Source organism: Harpia harpyja, chromosome 9 (assembly GCF_026419915.1).
Source record: "Harpia harpyja isolate bHarHar1 chromosome 9, bHarHar1 primary haplotype, whole genome shotgun sequence".
NCBI lineage: Eukaryota > Metazoa > Chordata > Aves > Accipitriformes > Accipitridae > Harpia > Harpia harpyja.
Window position 1 is genome coordinate 26,887,320 of NC_068948.1, and position 19,648 is coordinate 26,906,967.

General features: G+C 55.6%; 3 protein-coding genes across 6 annotated transcripts; 2 read left to right on the forward strand and 1 right to left on the reverse strand.

Annotated features, from left to right (window-relative positions):
• Nucleotides 1-8,068: 8,068 nt before the first annotated feature.
• TTC24 (tetratricopeptide repeat domain 24) lies at nt 8,069-11,284 on the forward strand. 4 transcript variants are annotated; one of them, XM_052797524.1, is made up of 8 exons: nt 8,069-8,678; nt 8,758-8,970; nt 9,051-9,179; nt 9,280-10,014; nt 10,138-10,270; nt 10,550-10,608; nt 10,685-10,727; nt 11,047-11,284. In XM_052797524.1, the coding sequence occupies exons 1-4, from the start codon at nt 8,582-8,584 to the stop codon at nt 9,771-9,773; spliced, it is 933 nt and encodes a 310-aa protein (XP_052653484.1). In that variant the 5' UTR covers nt 8,069-8,581; the 3' UTR covers nt 9,774-10,014; nt 10,138-10,270; nt 10,550-10,608; nt 10,685-10,727; nt 11,047-11,284. The 4 variants fall into 4 exon arrangements, with proteins under 4 accessions (XP_052653484.1, XP_052653483.1, XP_052653485.1 ...); XM_052797523.1 differs by having other exon boundaries at nt 10,138-10,608; XM_052797525.1 differs by having other exon boundaries at nt 9,280-9,401; nt 9,513-10,014; nt 10,138-10,727.
• Nucleotides 11,285-11,447: 163 nt separating this feature from the next.
• On the forward strand, nt 11,448-13,496 carry NAXE (NAD(P)HX epimerase). Its single transcript, XM_052797526.1, has 6 exons — nt 11,448-11,665; nt 12,068-12,176; nt 12,261-12,371; nt 12,519-12,632; nt 12,718-12,865; nt 12,948-13,496. The coding sequence occupies exons 1-6, from the start codon at nt 11,493-11,495 to the stop codon at nt 13,148-13,150; spliced, it is 858 nt and encodes a 285-aa protein (XP_052653486.1). The 5' UTR covers nt 11,448-11,492; the 3' UTR covers nt 13,151-13,496.
• Nucleotides 13,455-15,878, reverse strand: GPATCH4 (G-patch domain containing 4). Its single transcript, XM_052797521.1, has 7 exons — nt 15,758-15,878; nt 15,392-15,465; nt 15,210-15,302; nt 14,874-14,981; nt 14,601-14,698; nt 14,436-14,486; nt 13,455-14,307 (listed from the first exon to the last, which is right to left on the reverse strand). Exons 1-7 carry the CDS (start codon nt 15,831-15,833, stop codon nt 13,827-13,829), a joined length of 981 nt encoding a protein of 326 aa, XP_052653481.1. The 5' UTR covers nt 15,834-15,878; the 3' UTR covers nt 13,455-13,826.
• Between the last annotated feature and the right edge of the window lie 3,770 nt (nt 15,879-19,648).

The following is a 19,648-nucleotide window of genomic DNA, read 5'->3' on the forward strand; positions in this document are numbered from 1 at the left end:
GGACTTCGGCCTTCATCCCCAGCGACCACCAGAAGGCAGATTACGACCACCTAGCAACTGATGGCGCAAGCGCACACACAATGCAGAAGATACCAGCCGCCACGCAGACAGGAACTAGAAACTGTATAAATAAAGGGACTCTTCCCCATTTTCGGCGCGAGCCTTTGGCGGAACACTGTCTCCCCGGCCACCCAGCGCTGTTTTGCTCTCTTATCGCTTGCTAATAAATTCAATCTTGTTATTTAATACAAATTGGCTCCTCCAATTTGTCACGAGCGTCTATAACAAACTTGGTGCCGTGACTCAGATCCAGAGTTCTTTGGTGCGGACCCCCGCAAGCGGGGAGGCGCCCTATCCCCGGATAGCCCCGTCTTGAGGAGGTGCCGCCACCACACCCTGGACCCACGAACCCCTTTAAATTATGATAACCGAGCAAAAGAACCTGCAGGACCCCTTAAATTTTGTGCACGAAGACCAAACAAAGACCTCAGGAGAGGGTGAGTATATAAATTGTGAGCCATTTGGTTGGGGTGGTTATCCTGAGGTGCGACTATGTGAGACGTCTCTCTGAGATCATGCGAGTGCGGACCCTCCGATAGTGCAGTTCTCGTAGCCCGCGAGGGAGCGAGTCACGACCGGGGGGAGTGAGTGTGTGTGTGGATAAAGGCACCTCGGAAGATGGGGCAGAGGAAAAGCAAGCCCTCTGGACCCATGGGGACGGGGAAGTAAGATAAGCTACCAGATATACCCCCAGATAGTCCCCTAGGCCTGATGATAAGATATTGGAACAGTTCCCCAAGGAGAAAGGATAAGTCTAAGGAAAAGATGATTAATTATTGTATTGAGATTTGGGGTGGGAAACCCCTCAGCAATCCTCATGTACTCTGGCCCGTGTTCGGGTCCTCTGAGGATTGGGTGTGTCAACAATTAAATATATGGGTAAACAATAGGAGACCACCAGCCGGCCCAGAGGAGAGCGAATATGCTGCCTTATGGATCCCCCAATCCTGGGAACCGTCATTCCTCTTTGCCTTAAGGGAAAAAGGACCGGAAAAACCTCGAAAAGATGATGAGGACCCCCTTTGGCCCCCTCCCTATGCCCCTCAGGCCCCTCCACCTCAGGACCCACCCCAAGGCCAGGAAATAGCCCAGGCCCAGGAGGGGTCAGATTCGGAACCTGATTCCCCGACCCCGGCACCCCCTCCCAGAAGGTCTGCACGTAATAGAATAAGGTGAGGAGAGGAGAGATTGTTTCCTCTTCGGGAAATGTTAGTGCCTGGTGGGGATGGACGGGGGGGACCGGGAACAGGGTATGTGGCAGTTCCCCTTAATACGGGGGATGTAAGGGAATTTAAGAAGGAAATGGGGAGTTTGTTAGATGATCCCCTGGGGGTAGCCGAGAGGCTGGATCAATTCTTGGGACCAAATTTGTACACGTGGGATGAATTACAGTCTATCCTGGGCATACTATTTACCATGGAAGAGAGGGACATGATTAGAGGGGCTGGAATGAGAGTGTGGGATCAGCAACATCAAGCTGGCCTGGCTGCGGATCAAAAATGGCCTTTAAATCGGCCAGACTGGAATAACCAGGATCTGGCTCATAGGAATAATATGTCGGATCTGAGAACAATTATAATTCAGGGGATACGAGAATCTGTTCCCCGAGGTCAGAATATTAATAAAGCCTTTAGTGAACAACAGAAGAAAGATGAAACCCCGACAGAATGGCTTGAAAGGCTAAGAAAAAGTTTCCAGTTGTACTCTGGGGTGGACCCTGCTACCCCTGTGGGACAGGCGTTGCTGAAAACTCAGTTTGTGGCAAAATCTTGGGGAGACATTAGGAAAAAGTTAGAAAAAATTGAGGACTGGCAGGAGCGGGGGTTGGATGAATTACTTAGAGAGGCTCAGAAGGTGTATGTGAGGCGAGAAGAGGAAACTGAAAAGCGGCAGACTAGGCTACTGGTTGCAGCGGTAAGAGAAGGACAGAAAGGTGTGATAAGGAGACCTGGTAGGTCTGGTGGGGGAGATAAGGAAAGAATCGAGAGGAGAGGAGATAAAGCCGTAGGATGTTTCTGTTGCGGGAAAAAAGGACACATGAAGAGAGAATGTAGAAAAAGGATTCAGGATGAGAAAGCGTTCTGGGAGGATTAGCGGGGTCAGGGGCTCTATGTGCTGAGGACCCCTGGTAAGAAAGAGCCCTTGATAACCTTAAAAGTGGGTCCTCAGCGTCAGGAGGTGACCTTTCTTGTAGATACCGGAGCCGAAAGGTCTACTGTGCAATCATTACCTCCGGGATGTAAGATCTCTGGAGATAAAGTTAATGTAATTGGAGCAAAAGGGGAACCTTTTAAGGTCCCCGTTATAAAAGATGTGGCGGTGGAATCAAGTTGCAGGTACGGAATTGGGACGCTGTTGTTAGTACCTGAAGCGGAATATAACCTATTAGGTAGGGATTTAATCGTAGAAATGGGGATTCGGGTGGACGTGGAAAAGGAAGAGTTAAAAATCAGGCTTTGTCCCCTTACAGAGGTGGACGAGAAGCAAATTAACCCCGAAGTGTGGTATACTCCCGAAACAGTTGGGAAACTGGATATTGAACCGTTTGAAGTGGTTATTAAGAACCCCGAGATTCCAGTGAGAATTAAACAATATCCCCTATCTAATGAGGGGAGAAAGGGACTAAAACCTGAGATCGAGAGACTATTGGGAAAGGGATTACTCAAACCCTGCATGTCCCCTTACAATACCCCGATTTTACCAGTAAAAAAATCTGATGGTAGCTATCGGTTGGTGCATGACTTAAGGGAAATCAATAAACGGACTGTCAGCCGGTTCCCGGTAGTGGCAAACCCACACACCCTGTTGAGTCAATTGGGGCCCGAGAAGCAATGGTATAGTGTAATAGATCTTAAGGATGCATTCTGGTCATGCCCTCTAAAGGAGGAATGTAGAGATTATTTTGCCTTTGAGTGGGAAGACCCAGACACTCATAGGAGACAGCAGTTAAGGTGGACTGTACTCCCCCAAGGGTTTACGGAATCCCCAAACTTATTTGGACAAGCCCTAGAACGGATTCTACGGGAATACCGGCTGCAAGATGGGGTCGTGTTAGTACAGTATGTGGATGACTTATTGTTGACAGGAGAAAATCAGGAGGCAGTCAGAAAAGAAAGTATACGGTTGTTAAATTTCTTGAGCCTTCAAGGCCTCAAGGTATCATGGTCGAAACTACAGTTTGTGGAAGAGGAGGTGAAATATTTAGGACACTGGATAAGCAAGGGGACTAAGAAATTAGACCCCGAACGAGTAAATGGAATTTTATCACTGAAAGCCCCGAGGAATAAACGACAGATTAGACAATTGTTGGGGCTATTTGGGTATTGTAGGCAGTGGATCGAGAACTTTAGTGCGAAAGTGCGATTTTTGTATCAAAAGTTAACTATGGATGGGTTGCTTAAATGGACCCAAGAGGATGAGGAGAGATTAGAGAGTCTCAAAGCTGATCTAGTTAACGTCCCTGTCTTGAGTTTGCCTGATGTGAAGAGACCCTTTTATTTATTTGTGGCCACTGAGGAGGGGACAGCATATGGGGTTTTGACCCAGGAGTGGGCAGGGAAAAAGAAACCGGTAGGGTATATTTCCAAATTATTAGACCCCGTCAGTAGAGGGTGGCCCACCTGTTTACAGGCAGTAGTTGCTGTAGCCCTGATCGTGGAAGAAGCGAATAAGGTAACATTTGGAAGTGAATTAAGGGTGTTCTCCCCCCATAATATTCGAGGAGTTCTCCAACAAAAGGCTGAAAAATGGATCACCGATGCCAGGCTTTTAAAATATGAGGGGATCCTAATCCATTCCCCTAAATTGGAGATCGGAACAACAAGCTTGCAGAACCCGGCGCAGTTTTTGTATGGGGGTCCTGAAGAGGAGCTAACACATAATTGCCTCCAAACCATTGAAGAACAAACGAAAATTAGGCCAGATCTAGACGAGGTAGAATTGGGGGAGGGAGAAAAGTTATTTGCTGATGGGTCATCTCGAGTAATAGCAGGAAAAAGGAAGTCAGGATATGCAATTGTGAACAGGGGGAGCCTAGAAGTAAAGGAATCCGGACCCCTCAGTCCTAGTTGGTCGGCGCAGGCATGTGAGTTATACGCAGTACTTAGAGCACTGGAACTTTTAAAGGACAAAGAAGGAACCGTGTACACTGATTCAAAATATGCATATGGAGTGGTACACACTTTCGGAAAAATTTGGGAGGAACGGGGACTTATTAATTCTCAAGGAAAGGGTTTGGTTCACGAGGAACTGATTGTCAGAATTCTACAAGCAATAAGAGGGCCCAAGTGAATAGCTGTGGTACATGTTAAGGGACACCAAAGAGGAACGACCCCTGAAATTCAAGGGAATAATCTTGCTGACCAAGAAGCCAAGGCGGCAGCACTATTTGCTGTGACCATCACCCCGCCGGCAGGTGAAACGCCGGCAAGAATCCTAAGCCCACAGTTTAGTAAACCAGAAATGGATAAATTGAAGAAAATGGGAGTAGTGGAAAAAGAGGGTAATTGGGAACTACCTGATGGGAGACAGGTGTTATCAAAAGCACTAACATGGAAAATAATGAGAGGTATGCACTCAAAGACTCATTGGGGCGTCCAAGCGCTAGTTGATCAATTCGCAATAAAGTACATGTGCATTGGGGTTTATAATGTAGCCAAGGGAATCGTACAGGGGTGCCTAACGTGTCAGAGGATCAATAAGCAGCACCTTAGAGAAAAAGTACAAGGGGGACGGGAGTTGGCACACCGACCATTCGCCAAAATACAGATTGACTTTACTGATCTCCCTAAAGTAGGGCGATATAAACACTTACTTGTATTGGTAGACCACCTCACTCACTATGTCGAGGCGTTCCCTACTGCTAGGGCAACTGCCAATACAGTGGTGAAAGTACTGTTAGAGCATATCATACCACGATATGGAAATATTGAAACTATTGATTCAGATAGAGGCCCACATTTTGTTTCCAAAGTAGTAAAAGAAGCTCTAGCCCCCTTTGGAATTAAATGGGAGTTTCACACCCCTTGGCATCCCCAAAGCTCTGGAAAAGTAGAACGAATGAATGGAGAAATAAAAAAGCAATTAACTAAGCTAATGATAGAAACCAAAATGCCATGGGTAAAATGTTTGCCAATTGCTTTTTTAAATATCCGGACTCGGCCCCGGACGGGTACAGGAATTTCCCCATTTGAAATGTTATATGGTATGCCCTACGATATGGAATGCCCAATTGATTATGCCACCTTGGATGAGGATAGTACCAACCCTTATATTGTTCAGCTGATGAAGAGAAGGGAGGAATTGCGAAAGAAGGGAATGGTGGTACAGAGGCCACCCCTAGATGTATCCGTACATTCGGTAAAGCCAGGGGATATGGTATTAATCAAAGCCTGGAAAGAATCCTCTCTCACTCCTAGGTGGGAGGGGCCCTTTCTTGTTTTACTGACCACAGAGACCGCTGTCCGGACTGCAGAACGAGGATGGACACACGCCTCGCGAATTAAAGGACCTCTACCCAGAGATCAGTGGGAAGTAGCAAAGACTTCAGGAGACTTAAAGCTAGTGATAAGAAAGAAAAAGAAACTACATGAATGAATGAATCCTTTTGGAAGAACAGTAAAACCTAGTTTACACCAATGGTTCCAGGTATCACCTGGAGATAATTTACAAGTGGTAAACTTTGCTCCCTGGTGTACGGAACGGACACCTCATCAAACCGGCGGGGCTGGTATATATAAATTAGCAGAAACTCCTCAGTACTTACCTTTTTGTTGTGAAGTGGAGACTGAAATTCTTAGATCATCGGAATATTTTAGCGGGACTCCGTGTTTAAAGTATTGTAACCACAACCATTGAAGTTGGGTGTTTTGTAACTGTATAAAGTGCGGTAAGAAATGGTATTGTAGTTCTAGAAGGAGACATTATTATTGTATGAAGTGTCGAGAGTACCAATTCCCCCGTGAAGACCAATTGAATAGAGTGGAAATTAGTAGACTAATTTGTGGGTGAGAGTTATTAGTACCTGAAACCTGGGAAGTATATGAGAACGATTGGCATGAAACTATAAAGCAATGTGCTATCAGATTTGCGTGGAAGCAAGCTAGACGTGTCACTAGAACGACTTCTGTTCTCAAATAAAATTTGTGTAAGGAATGCTGGTGGACACACTGTAGGAACAGCCACCCATTTAGGGACGGCTGTAAACAGTGTACCCAAAGGAGAAGGGGACTAAATATGTCTGCCTTATAAGGGGGGGGGTAGCTACGGAAAATCCCTAACCAACCCGAAGCTCCTATAACCCTGAATCCTGCGAGTGTCTTGTCATTTCCCAGGCAATATAACATATCCTGCACAGTTCCCGGGGAGGAGCTAAATCCCGTAAGGGCTTTGTAAGTGGAAAACACGCCCTTGAGGAATACGACTGCTGCCGAGAAGATGAGAAACCTCGCTGCTCCAGGCACTGGAGTAGGCGAAGTAGGCAGAGGCGTCCGGAAAAGGGAGTGTGAGTACACTGTGAGATCATCGGCGAGTGATAGTGGGAAACAGACACCTCAAGGAAAAAAATGGACTCTAGGAGCTCGGCCGGGTATGCCCTGGCAAAGAGATAATGGGGAATTGACACCAACGCCTATTGGTGTTCCTTGGGGGACCCCACCAGCAATCCGTGTTTGGATGATGTTACTGTGGTATTTACTTGTCGGACCCACGGTATCTGGCAATGTCAGCCATCAACCGTTTAAATGGTTACTAATACAACTAGAACATTCAGTTGTCATACAAAGCAAAATTACCTCGGGCGCTCCCTCTTTCACGGCCCACTTAAGTTCCTTAGTAAGGTCATACCATGGATGGGCCCCCATCGATGAGAATACTCGCAAGCTTACAGTTGAGCGTAAAGCCTTTTATATGTGTCCAGCTAGCAATCCAGGAAAAGAGTATTGCAACCACCCAGCTGAATACTACTGTGCGTATTGGGGCTGTGAAACAATAGCATTAGAATGGGCACCAGGGGGAGGAAAAGACAAATTTTTAACTGTGGGATGGGGACCGCCAGGATGTAAAAAACCCACCTATGGGCCTCAGGGTACTGTTCGGGGAGGCACATGTTGGTATATTTATCTTAATATCTCGGAACCTGAGGATATGGGATGGACTATCGGGAGAACTTGGGGAATCAGGTTTTGGGAACCAGGTGCTGATACAGGGGGAGTAATTGTAATTAAAAAGGAACAGGTGCCCAACGACCCTTCCGGCGTTGGACCAAACCTAGTCATAGCAGAGGAAGGTAACCGTAACAGTATTGTACATACTGTTACAATCTCTCCTAACATCAACGTCAATGAAAATAGCATCCCGGGCGTATCAGTAAAAATCAAACCCTCGACTCTTGCACCCGAAGTCAGCGTCAGCCCATTGTGGAATCTGCTACGGAAGCAATATGAACAAATCGGGGATGGAGGAATTACTCCTATCCTCAGGCGGGCAAAAGAAGCATTGGATCGATTTAATGAACAAAATCAGGATAAAATAGAAAAGGGGTGATTGTAATGAACTGGTTAACTTTGTTCATGAAATCGCATGTGGAGGTAGAGACATTCTTCACTTATCTAAAACCACAGTATCCGGTTAAGTAAACAATTGCATACTGATGATTAACGGATGTAAAAAGACGTTTTACAGAGCATCGTCACCTAAAGGACAGCTGAGGAGGACTTCGGCCTTCATCCCCAGCGACCACCAGAAGGCAGATTACGACCACCTAGCAACTGATGGCGCAAGCGCACACACAATGCAGAAGATACCAGCCGCCACGCAGACAGGAACTAGAAACTGTATAAATAAAGGGACTCTTCCCCATTTTCGGCGCGAGCCTTTGGCGGAACACTGTCTCCCCGGCGACCCAGCGCTGTTTTGCTCTCTTATCACTTGCTAATAAATTCAGTCTTGTTATTTAATACAAATTGGCTCCTCCAATTTGTCACGAGCGTCTATAACACGAGGCGACGGGGCAGGCGGCCAAGATCGAGGGGCTCATGTGAGCCGGGCGCCGGGCACTGGCACTGGGTGACGCACAGGAAGCGGTGGGGTGCTTCAGGAAGGCGCTTCTCCTCTCCAGGGGTACGGCAAGCCCCCGGCTCTGCAGGGCTTGTGCCTTCAACCTGGGGGCTGCCTATGTGGAGACCAGGAAGCCCAAAAGGGGCCTTGAGTTCCTCCTTCAGTCCCAGCCCTCAGAGGGGGAAAGCAGGGAGCACTTGGGGCACCTTTATTTCAATATTGGGGAGGCTCATGAAGGGCTCTGGGACTTTCCGAAGGCTCTGGAGTATTTTGACAAAGCCATCAGCCATGACTGCGTGGCGCAGGCTGGCAGCTGAGCAGGACCCGCATACAGATGGGTTGCTGCTACCTGGGGATGCGGGAGCCGGCCTGAGCTGTGCGTTGCTTTCTGGACGCCGCACGGACATATGCGGTGGCTGCAAGCCCCGAGGCTGCTGCGGTGGATCTGAGCAGGGCAAGCGGCTCCATGCTGCAGAGCCGACAGTTCAGGGCGACGGAGATTGTGGGCGTCCTCACCCAGTGCCGCTCGCTCTGCGAGAGCATCCCCGACCCAGCCCTGCGAGGTAATGCCGTGCCGCATCCTCTCTTCTCGGTCCCCTGGAGAGTAGTGCCCGCACCCAGCTTTTCCTCTCTGTCCCACAGGGAAACTCTACAATGACATCGGCCTTGGCTACTCCCAACTCCGCATCTTCTCCCTGGCTGCCGAGAGCTTCGAGTGGGCCCTTGTCCTCTGCAGTGGCGAGCTGGACCGGTGCAGGGAAGCTGCGCTGCTGCAGAACCTGGGTGCTGCCCACAACACCCTGCGCAGCTTTGGCACAGCGCTGGGCTGGCACCGGCGAGTGGCAGCACTGCACAGTAGGTCGCACCAGTATCTCTTGCTTTCGGCTTTGCCTGATGTGCCGGCTCAGGATGGAGCCCCATGTTTCCAATTCCAGGTGCTTTAGGGAACCGGAGGGCACAGGGGCAGTGCTTTGGTAACCTGGCGTACGCCTGCAGCCGGCTCGGGAACCACAAGGCTGCCACAGAGAACTACCTGCACGCCTTGCAAGCCTTCCGGGACTCGGGTAAGGGGAGGCACAGGCAAATCGTCCCTGTGATGCTCCCTCCCTGGGACCTTGGCTGCGATGTGCTGGGCCAGCACTGATGCTGCCCTTCACCTCCCAGGAGATGTGCAGGGGCAGTGGCAAGCATGTGAGGGACTGGGAGTAGCCTGCGTCCACCTGGGAGACCCCCAGAAAGCCATCAGGCACTACAAGGAGGCCCTGACTTTGCTTTCCCACTGCCAGGTAAGGCACGCCAGGGAAAGCCCCGAGGCTGGACCCTCCCGTGCATCACAGGGTGACTGCCCTAGGGACAGACCCACTTGGCTGAACCCACATGGGCTATCTCCTCTGCAGGACACCCCCAGAGCTGCCCACGAGCGGATTGTGCACAAGCTCACCAATGCCATCCAGCACCAGCTCTGCTTCCATGGCTGCCTCTCCTGTGGGGGTGGCTGGGTGCCCACCCCAGCCCCAGTAAGCATCACCCCGGGGGCATGGGGCAGATCAGGGTGCTGGGGACTGACACCCCAGATGGGTGTTGGTGGAGAGAGGCACCAGGGTCTGGTGGGCAGAGGGACACGCACCTGTAAACCCCAGGCCGTCCCTCCATCCTAGCAGAAACCTGGCCAGCTGTGGTTTTGCTCCACGCTGCCCCACGCCAGTGGGACATGGCTCCAGGGGAGCAAGGCGTGAGTAGGAAAGCTGCCATCACGTCCCTCCTTCCTCTGTGGATGAGTTCCCAGCATCACCCATGAGATAAATCTTCCTTTCTCCAACCTCAGGTCCTGCGGGGGGAAAGCCCAGCCTGGGGACGAGCTGTATGTGCCTGTGCTGGGAGCGCGTCCTGGCTGTTCAGGTAAGAGAGTGCAAACAAAAACCCAGGCAACTTGCTTGAGCCATACAGCCTATTTCTGCCAGAGCCAAGGCTTAGGCACGGGCTAGTACGGGACTCCTGCCTATCTGCCTTTCCTCCCTGGAGGCAGAGGAGTGACCCTGACTGATGGCCCTGCACCAGAGCTCCGCAACCCACACGGACACCTGGACATCTCTGCGAAGGACGAGGATGGTCCCAGCACGGCTCCAGGGTGTCACAGTCAGCCCCATGCTAACAGGTGGGTGGGCGAGGGGGAGGCACACCGATACAGCTCCTTGCACCCAAATACCCTTGCAGTAGCAGCAAACATAATGCAGCGAGTGGCATCACCCCAGGGACTTCTCGTGATTAAAGGTGAAAATCCACAGATTTTAAAAGATGTGTAATTCTGGGGAGTGCCTTTGGGGTAACTGAAGCTGGAATTTGGGGAGGGTTCGGTAATGATGTGGTAGGGGAGAGTTTGTCACACAGATGCTCTCCATCACCTCCCCATGAGCCGTCTCCGCTTTGCTCCCAGTAACATGACCATCACCCACCCGTGCCCAGCCCTGCTGCACCACGGCAGCCTCTGGCCAAGTGAGTACCAAACACAACTGGAGCTTCACTTCCCCAGCGAGCCGAGGGCTGTGGTTCTCACGCTGTGTTTTCACAGGGCATCGTGACCACCGAACCCTCCAGCTGAGGTCCCCGGAGTGGTAGGTGATGCACTGGAGGAGCGGGTGAGGGAGCAGACGGGAGGTCTGGGCTCCGGGGTGTCCCCTAAGGGGAGGGATCAGGGACGGAGACCCCCTGGCAGGGGCTGGGACACCCCAGCTCCTCACGAGTCCCCAAGCCCAAAATCACTGGGGCTTGGGATTTTGGCACCTTGGAGCCAGCCCCAAACCCCAGCCTTACAGATGGGCAGCAGATCTGAGGGTGGATTCAAGCACGCCTGTATGAAATCCCCCCCCAATTCTGCATCCCACTGGACACCCCCACACCCCGTAACACCTCGGTGCCCTCACCACCCCGCAGCCCCGCCATCGCCACCGCCAGCTGCCGGTCCCGCACAGGGAGCAGGATGCTGTCCCTCATCTGCAGCCTCATGTGACGGTGGAGGACACCGGGAAGATGACCGCTTCCCACGTTGGGGGGGGGGGCGGCCCGAGGAGCAGGACCCCGGCCTGGACCGCGCGTCCCCCCCCACCCCCACCGGGGCAGAGCCGAGCTGCCGGTGGGAGCCCCTTCCTGGAGCCAACACGGTTTTGAATCCGGTCCTTTGCCGCCCTCCTTCCCGTGCTGGGGCCGGGGGTGCCGCGTAGGGGGGGTGGGGAGGAAGGGGGCGGCTCTCGAGGACCGGGGGCTCCGAACCCGGCACCGCCCCGCGCCGCGGGGATGGGCGCTCCGCCCCGGGGCCGCCCCTGCTTCCGCTCCTGCTCCGTACCGAGCTGAGCCGCTCCGTCCCGGGCCGGGCCTGCCGCATGCCGGGACCGCGGGCGCTGCTGGGACTGGGGCTGCTGGTAGCGGCAGGGGTTCGGGCGGGGGGACGCTGCCCGAACCGGGGCTGGGACCGGGACCGAGAGCGGTGCCGTCCCCACCGCGCCATGCACGGGCCTAACGCGGGGTCCGGCCCGCGGGGGCTCCGCTTCCTCGGGTAATGGCTGCGGAGGGGACGTACGGGGACCCCGGGGGGGGGGGGGGGGGGGAGGAAGGGCGGGGGGGCGGCGAAAATTGCAGGGGCGTCCGGAGGGTGGTAGAGGGTGCGGGGGATGTTTGGGGTTTCGGAGGCTGCGGGGGCGTTAACGGGGGAGAGGGGTACGGGAGTGGGGCAGAGGGGTCGGGAAGGGTACAGGGAGGTGCAGACGTGCACGGGAGGGCTCAGCACGGGGAGCTAGACACTGTCCCTATCCCCCCCTCCCACCCGCTTGCTGGCACTATGCAAAGTCAAGGGGATCATAGCTGCCCCTCCTGGCTGGCCCTGAGCCCCCCCCCGCCCCCCAGAGCCGGGGTCTGGCCGGGTTTTAATGCCCCCAGGGGTGCCATCCTCCCTCCCCAGGCAGGAGGAGGCCCAGGCCATCGACCAGGAGCTCTTCACCGAGTACAAGTTCAGCGTGGATCAGCTGATGGAGCTGGCAGGGCTGAGCTGTGCCACCGCCATCGCCAAGGTGGGCATACAAGAGGCAGGCGGTGGTCCTGGGGGGGGTGTCCCGCTTTCCCAGCATAACCCTACACTTCCTGTCCCACACCAGGCCTACCCACCCAGCTCGTTCACCACCAGCCAGCCTGCCGTGCTGGTGGTGTGTGGGCCGGGGAACAACGGTGGCGACGGCTTGGTCTGCGCCCGACACCTGAAAATGTTTGTGAGTCCCTTGTGCAGGCAGCTACATGCTCCTCCCTGGGGAGGATGCCCATCCCCGCACACCCCTGCACCCACAAGCTTTGGGGTTCTTGCTTCTCTGGCTGCTCCTGGTGCCAGAGCACCATTCAGGTCCCTCCTGCTCTTCCAGGGCTACCAGCCAACCGTGTATTACCCCAAACGCCCCAACAAGCCCCTGTTTGAAGGTTTAACCACCCAGTGCCAGAAGATGGACATCCCCTTCCTCCCCGAGTTCCCGGCCGAGGTGAGAAGCAGTCCCTGGCTACGGAGCAGCTGCCCTCGGAGCCGTGCCCGGGGCTGTTTTTCAGCCACTGCCTCCCTTGCCACAGGCTGCGCTCATCGATGAGCTCTATGGCCTGGTGGTGGATGCAATTTTCGGGTTCAGCTTCAAGGGAGCAGTGCGGGAGCCCTTCGGCAGCATCCTCAGCACCCTTGAGCACGTCACAGTGCCCATCGCCAGCATCGACATTCCCTCAGGTGAGTAAGAGCCGGACCTAGTGGAGGAAGGTGCCTGGCGGGGGTCTTCCTGGCTCCAGCCTGGCCTCGGGGCTTGTTGCAGGCTGGGATGTGGAGAAGGGGAAGGTGGACGGTCTCCAGCCCGACATGCTCATCTCCCTCACGGCGCCCAAGAAGGCAGCAATGCATTTTGCCGGCCGCTACCACTTCCTCGGGGGCAGGTTTGTGCCTGCCGCGCTCCAGGAGAAATACACTTTAAACCTGCCACCGTACCCCGAGACAGACTGTGTCCTGCAGCTGACCTAGGGCTGGGGCTCAGCAGGGGCTTGGAGTGCCAGGCTAGGCTTCGGCACAGCAGATCAGGGCCCAATTCTGTCAAAGCCACAGCTCTCCACTAGGAGGATGCTCAGCACCTCACTGGGCTGCAGTCCTGCCCAGCTCTGCCAGCGGGATCGACGTTCACTGCAGACCAAAGCCCCCAGGAGCTTGGGACCGATGGAGCAGCTGCCAGGCAGGCTCTGTTTGGGGTTGCTACCTAATCTGAGTGGTTCTAGGTGTAGATGCGATCCAGGATCCCGGGGTCTGCTACATATCTTGCACTTCAGGATAGTTTCATTGCAATAAAGATTTATTCATGCTCTTGAAAAAAATATTTCAATACTCTGTGTGGTCTGTCCCCTCGTGTCCCTCTGCAACAGACCCACGGCAAATGGGTGCCTGCCCCAGGGCCTGGTGGGAACTGGGGTCACCTCTGATGGGAGGAAGGCTCAGGGAGTGAAATAAAGCTTGATCCAGCTTCAGACCAACTAGTCCCAGCCCAGCATCCCCAGGCAGCAAACACACAGCTGGGCCACGGCACTGGGCTCCACCTGGGAAGAGCCCGGAGCACCCTTGAGCACCCACCAGTGCCAGCAGGCAGGATTGGGACCCTCACAGCCAGGTGGTACCGGCAGCTGTGCAGCATGGCAGCCTTGGCCCTTGCTCACTCGGGCTCCTTCTTCCTCTTCTTCCTCCTCTTCCTGGGGCCGTGCCCAGCCTGGTCTGGCCCATCTGTGTCTTCTAGAGGTACCTCTGTCTCAACTGGCTCTTCTTTCTCCTCCTCCTCCTCCTCCTTCTTCTTCTTCTTCTTCCTCTTTGTAGCCTTCCCTTCCTTTCCTGCCACCTCCTCTTCTCTGCTTGGCTCCTGGTCCTTCTTCTTCTTCTTCTTCCTCTTCACAACCTTCCCTTCCTGTCCTGCCACCTCCTCTTCTCTGCTTGGCTCCTGGCCCTGCAGCACTTCGGGATCGGCTCCGTCCCTGGACTGTTTCCTTTTTTTCTTCTTTTTTTCCTGGCTCTCTGCTGGGTGGCTGCTGTCTGGTGGCTCATGCTGCCACTCCTTGTGTCGGTATGTGGTCAGGAAGGCTTGCTCCTGCTCCTCCAGGCGTGCCAGCTTGGCGCTCATGGTCAGGCCATGACGGGCACCCCTGCAACGATCGTGGGCAGCTGGGGTCTGGCACCTCCCTGGCAGGGAATGTGGCCCCCAGCCCAGCCTGCTCGAAAGCCCCTGCCAGGAGTGGGGAGCCCAACCATGCAGCCCGCACCAACCACGTACTTGTGTGCTGTGCGGCCCCCACACGCTCGCATCAGCTCCTCATCCGTCAGCCTGCAGGACACAGACAGGACACGTCACCCCCAGCATCAGCTCCCCCTCGCAGCCCTTGTCCCTCCCCACTGCTGCATCTTGGGGACGGAGCATGCGCCGCTGCCCCAGGCTCACCTCCTGGCCGAAGAGAGGTCAAGCTTCTCCTCCTCGCTGCTCTCTGAGCCGGAGGGCAGCTTCGTGGACTCCTCCCTGCATGCTGTGAGTGTGGCTGACTGCAGAGAGGAGAGGCAGAGGGGCTGCGAGAAAGGGGGACAAGGAAAAGGGGGCCCTGGGGGCCACAGCAGTGATGGGCTGGGGAGGCTGCGCTGCGAGGGGGGTTGCAGAGTTCAAAACAGCCTTCAAAGAGACGCCAGCTGCTCGCCAAGCCACATCCCCAGGGCCAGTTACCTTCACAAAGCGGCCATACAGCATGCTGCCAGCGCTGCTGGCCTTGCAGGGCTTCTTATTGCTGATTCTGACTCCCTGCTCGGAAAGCGTCTTCATGGAGATGCCATCCTGGAGGGAGAGAAAGAGATACAAAGGGCTCAGGAGCATTTTGTCTGAGGGGCTTCGCCCCCTCCAGCAGCACCTCTCTGCCACCACAGTCCCCATGCAAGGTGCTGCGCGGTTAGGGGCTGCAGGAACATACAGCAGCCGTGGAAAGGGGACCCCAAAGCCCTCCCCTGCCTTCAACCCCATCCCAGCCTGACTGGGGTGCCCCCCACCGCCCCCCAGCCCTCCTACCTGCCCAGCCTCCACAGCGATGTTGGCAGCCGCCCTGTTGAAGACATGATCCCACCAGTGGAAGGAGAAGGGCTCCGCTGCGTCGTGTCCCACCTGTGGGGTGCAGAGGAGCCACCGAAATGGCTGCGACCGGCGGTGGCTGCTGGGTCCGAGCCCCCGCCGGGCAGGGGGGCTGCACTCACCCCCGCTGTGCCGCATTTCACCTTCACCCGGATGGCCTCGGCGATGCCGTCCTCCCGCTTCCCCAGCCCCTGCCCTGGGGACAAGGACACCCGTCACTCGCCGCAGTGGCTCTCCCCGAGCCCCCCGAGGCCGGGGCAGGCCACCGGGGGCTGGGGCTGCTGCGAGACCCCGAGTGGGAGGGGTGGTGGGGGAAGCGGCGAGGCCGAGCCCTGCTCCTCCGGGACGACCGGAGGACGGGCCGTGAGACCGCGGAGAGCCAGGGACCGGGGGGACGGGGGACGGGGCCTGGGGACCGCCGGGGACACTGGGGGAGGAAAAAGGGATGGTGGGACCGCGGACTGGGGGGACTCCAAGCCGGCCCCCACCTCGCCGCCAGCCGTGCCGCCGTAGCTGGCTCTCCGCAAACCGCATCCCACGCCCCGGCAGCTCCGGGCCGCTCATGGCGGCGGGTCGCCGGGGTCCCGGCAGTCGCCACCGCTGCCCGACAGGAAGCGCCGACTGCGCAGGCGACCAGGCGGGGCGGAGGTCACGGCCCAGGGTACGCGCAGGCGCACTCGGACGGCGGCGGGGCCCGCCGGGAAGGGGAGGCTGTGCGCATGCGCGCGCGGCGTGGCCGGAAACGCGCCCAGCGCGTGGTGGCGCGTGGCGGGGGCGCGCGCGCACGGACAGGGGGACCCGTCCCGGACGGAGGGGGGAGGGCGGACAGCGGCACGGACACGCGTGTGCGGGCACAGGGGCACACACGTATGCTGGCATGCATGCACACGCATGCACACACACACGTGCACATGCACACAGGCGTGCATGCATGCACACGCACCTACATGCATGCACACGCATGTACACGCATGCACACATACATGCACGCATGGACACACGTACACACATGCACACACAAACGTGCACATGCTCACATGCATGCACGCATGCACACATACACGTGCATGCACACAGATGTGTGCACATACATGCACCCACCCATCCCCACCGGCTGAGCATTGCACATACCCCCCCCCAGCAGCTGGGAACACACACACACACACACGCCACTCCCCGTGCAGTTGCACAGCATGCATGCCTGCTGCTCGCCACCTGCTTTGCACATGTGCTGGTGCTGCTGCGCGTGGGCCAGGGGCAGAGGGGGCTCTGCAGCCTCAGAGAGTGCGTGTGCACACGTGCGTGTGTGCCTGGCCAGAAAGCCCAGCGGAACCCACAGCACAGCACTTGGCCCTGCAGCCGGGGGCTGCTTGCTTTTCTCCAGGGCAAGGGCCAGATCCTGAGCCGGTGCCATGGCCCCTCTGCCCTCCCCACCCCGTACATCATGCAGCTGGGCCAGGCCAAGCCACCACGCTGCGTCCTTGTCCCTCCCAGCTCCGTCCCTTCTCCAGCTGCCACTCAAAGCTGTCACCAAGGCCAGCCTATTGCCAGGCCAGTCTCACTGGAAGACTCCCAGATGCTGGCTGCTGCCGGCACCCTGAGCTTGGGTGCGCCTGCAGAGCTGGGGACACCCCACTTTGGCACCCCTTGCCCTACTGTCCAGGGTAGGGGTCTGGCCCAGGTGACGCCGCAGGGATGGAGACGTGCACCTGTGTCACATTCCCTGGATCTCCCTTTGCTCCCACCAAGCTGTCCTTCCAAAAGTGGGAGAAGGATGTGGTCCGGCGGAGAGGTGGTGTGTGTGTGGGAGTGGCCCCGTGCAAATGCCTCGGCCTCCCTGCGCGGCTCCTCACGCTGTGCTCTGGCTAGACAGGAGCAGCCCAGAGCTGCCATGAACTCCTGCACATCACTGCTCCGCTGACGCCAGCTGGGAGAGTCGGTGGGGAGGATGGGCAACCAGCCCCCAGGTGAGCAGGGGTGCGATGAGGTGTATGACAGGGTGTGCACAGGGTGTGCGGTGTGCAATGGGGTCTATGGGACGTGCGTGGGGCATACAGGGTGTGCGCTGTGCAATGGGGTGCATGGTAGGGTGTGCATGGGCTGTGTGGCGTGCAAGATGTACAATGGGGTGCACGTGGGGTGTGCGCTGTGCAACAGGGTGCATGCGGCGTGCATGCTGTGCAATGGGGTGTGATCACATACAACAAAGGCACCAACTCTGTACTTTGCACTGCTGCAACCGTCGCACACAGCAGCAGCATTTTGCCGGGTGGCCAACAGGGTCAAAGGACATCCCCCATCCCCTGCTCCAGCCCCGTGAGCATCGCTCCTGTACCCCCTTGCACTTTGTTTTCCCACCAAGCATCCCAGCTCCTGCTGCCTTTCCTTCCCACTCCCCTTGATAAGAGTGCTGGGGGCTTATCTCCAAGGTCACGCCGAGCTGGGGGACCACAGCAGCCCGAAGTCCGCGGGGCAACAGCCTTGACTGCTCCATATTTCACTGCTATCTGCTGTCTGCTAGAATTAAAAAAAGCAGCAATAACCTTCATGGAGGAGCAGTCTCACGGCCGCACCCCAGCTGTGTCTCACAGGGCAGAGCAACCGAGACAGCAAGGATGGGGATATTCCCACCAGGACACCCAAGAAAACACAAGCAGGGCAGGACTGAACATTCCAGCACCGCAAAAGCTGCCATAAGCAGACGCTCTTCCCGGAGCGGCATGGGGAACGTGGGAGGCTTCTCCTCCATCCCTGGCAGAGACAGAGCTGGAGCAGTCCACTGACAGTCCAGGCTCCCAAACAGGAGATCGGGGCCAAGCTGGGGCTCAGACCCATCGCTGACACTGGGCAGGGGACAGACATTGGGCACAACTGCTGTTCTGTGTCACCACTGCCAGCAGTGGCCAAGGGCTGCGAAGCCCCTCTGGCACCCTGGACCCTCTCCCAGTGCACATTAGAAACCCACTGGGTTTCCTGGGTGACACAGCCCCTCATGCACCCATGGGTGCAAACATCGGTGCATCAGCCAGACCCAACCTAACCCTACATGGGGCCATACAGAGGCACACGCAGACCCAGAGGGAAGGGCAGGTGCCCAAATACCAACCCTCTCCTTTTCTCTCATCCCAGGGCAGCTCCGGCAAGGCTCTCCAGACGACCCTTCACTGCCCACACATCCTTCAGCCCTGAGGCAGGCTGGAAGACTTGTGATTTTGTTGTTTCCAATGTCAAGTGGAGCAAACAACAAATCCCAGTCTCCGCCCTGCCGTGGGCACAGGCTCCACACCAGTGGGCACTGCTGGCTTCAGCACAGCCGACCCTGCAAGCTGGGAATGTTGGACCCATGTGCAAACTCCAGTGAAACGTGGCCAGGACCGGGCAGGCAGCTGCAAGGAAGAAGGTATCAACTTGCTGGAAAAATTAAAAATAAACCAAGTCAGAGCAACGTGAATATGGACCTGAATGTGACACGGTCACATCCTGCTGGCAGGCAGCTGAGCAAGCTGGCAATGTCCCAACCACTCTCTAAATCATGGTTTTCTGCCCTGAAACGCTGCAGAATTGAGCAGAGAGGCCAAGGAGCATCATTCAGCATCATTAGCTCTTCCTTACAGCTCCTGGGGCTGAGGAAAGATGCTGCAGCAGTTCAATATACATACATGTATGTGTGTGTATGTATATATACATACACACACACATATCTATACATTTTTTCCAAGCTACCCACTGCATGACCTCCTAACCCTGGGAGATTTCCCTGCTGCCCCCCTCTTGGAGCACAGTCAGATGTTACTAACAGAGTCAGTTTGAACTTCCAGCCCCACAATCGGGGCTGCGGCTGCAGGAAACAGCCCCTGTCATGGCCAGGGACCTTAGTAATAAAAAAAAAAATAGTTTCTGAAAGAAATTTAGATGTTTGTTTCCTGCAATATTTTCTTCCTCCACATTTAAGAGGTTTGATTTCAAAGTTGAAAGTGTTACATTCAGTTATTGGGGAAAAAGGCTGTGGTTCTCCTCCAGGGAGCAGGGAGGAATAAAGTGAAAAATAAGTCCTTGACAGCAGAGATCTCTCCAAATCAATCAGCCAGATTCACCACTACCTGCTGAGGAAATTGCTCCTTCCATTACGTTTTAAAGGAATTAATTCTATTTATCAGAGAAAAATGAGAGGAAACAGTCAGCAAGGAACACCTTTGGGCAATTCCTCAGGGAAGGAGAGATACAACAGCAAGAAAGTGCAATTGTTCCTTTGCAAGAGGGCTTTTGAACAGCACATTACTGAGGATTAGGGAAAGCTCTCTGGATTAATGTTGCACTAAAAAGCTCCCTTCTCACCAGTCTTCAAAGCCGCCTTTTCCACCCAAGCCTGGGCCAGCCAA

Excerpts from the sequence above, each read along its gene's own strand:
- TTC24 (XM_052797522.1), top strand. The coding sequence starts at position 8,582 with ATGCTGCAGAGCCGACAGTTCAGGGCGACGGAGATTGTGGGCGTCCTC. Across the intron at positions 8,679-8,757 it reads CCCCGACCCAGCCCTGCGAG|GGAAACTCTACAATGACATC; the intron begins GTAATGCCGTGC and ends TCTGTCCCACAG. Across the intron at positions 8,971-9,050 it reads GCGAGTGGCAGCACTGCACA|GTGCTTTAGGGAACCGGAGG; the intron begins GTAGGTCGCACC and ends TTCCAATTCCAG.
- NAXE (XM_052797526.1), top strand. The coding sequence starts at position 11,493 with ATGCCGGGACCGCGGGCGCTGCTGGGACTGGGGCTGCTGGTAGCGGCA. Across the intron at positions 12,372-12,518 it reads CCCGACACCTGAAAATGTTT|GGCTACCAGCCAACCGTGTA; the intron begins GTGAGTCCCTTG and ends CTGCTCTTCCAG. Across the intron at positions 12,633-12,717 it reads TCCCCGAGTTCCCGGCCGAG|GCTGCGCTCATCGATGAGCT; the intron begins GTGAGAAGCAGT and ends CCCTTGCCACAG.
- GPATCH4 (XM_052797521.1), bottom strand. The coding sequence starts at position 15,833 with ATGAGCGGCCCGGAGCTGCCGGGGCGTGGGATGCGGTTTGCGGAGAGC. Across the intron at positions 15,466-15,757 it reads GCGGCACGGCTGGCGGCGAG|GGCAGGGGCTGGGGAAGCGG; the intron begins GTGGGGGCCGGC and ends CCTTGTCCCCAG. Across the intron at positions 15,303-15,391 it reads TGAAATGCGGCACAGCGGGG|GTGGGACACGACGCAGCGGA; the intron begins GTGAGTGCAGCC and ends TGCACCCCACAG.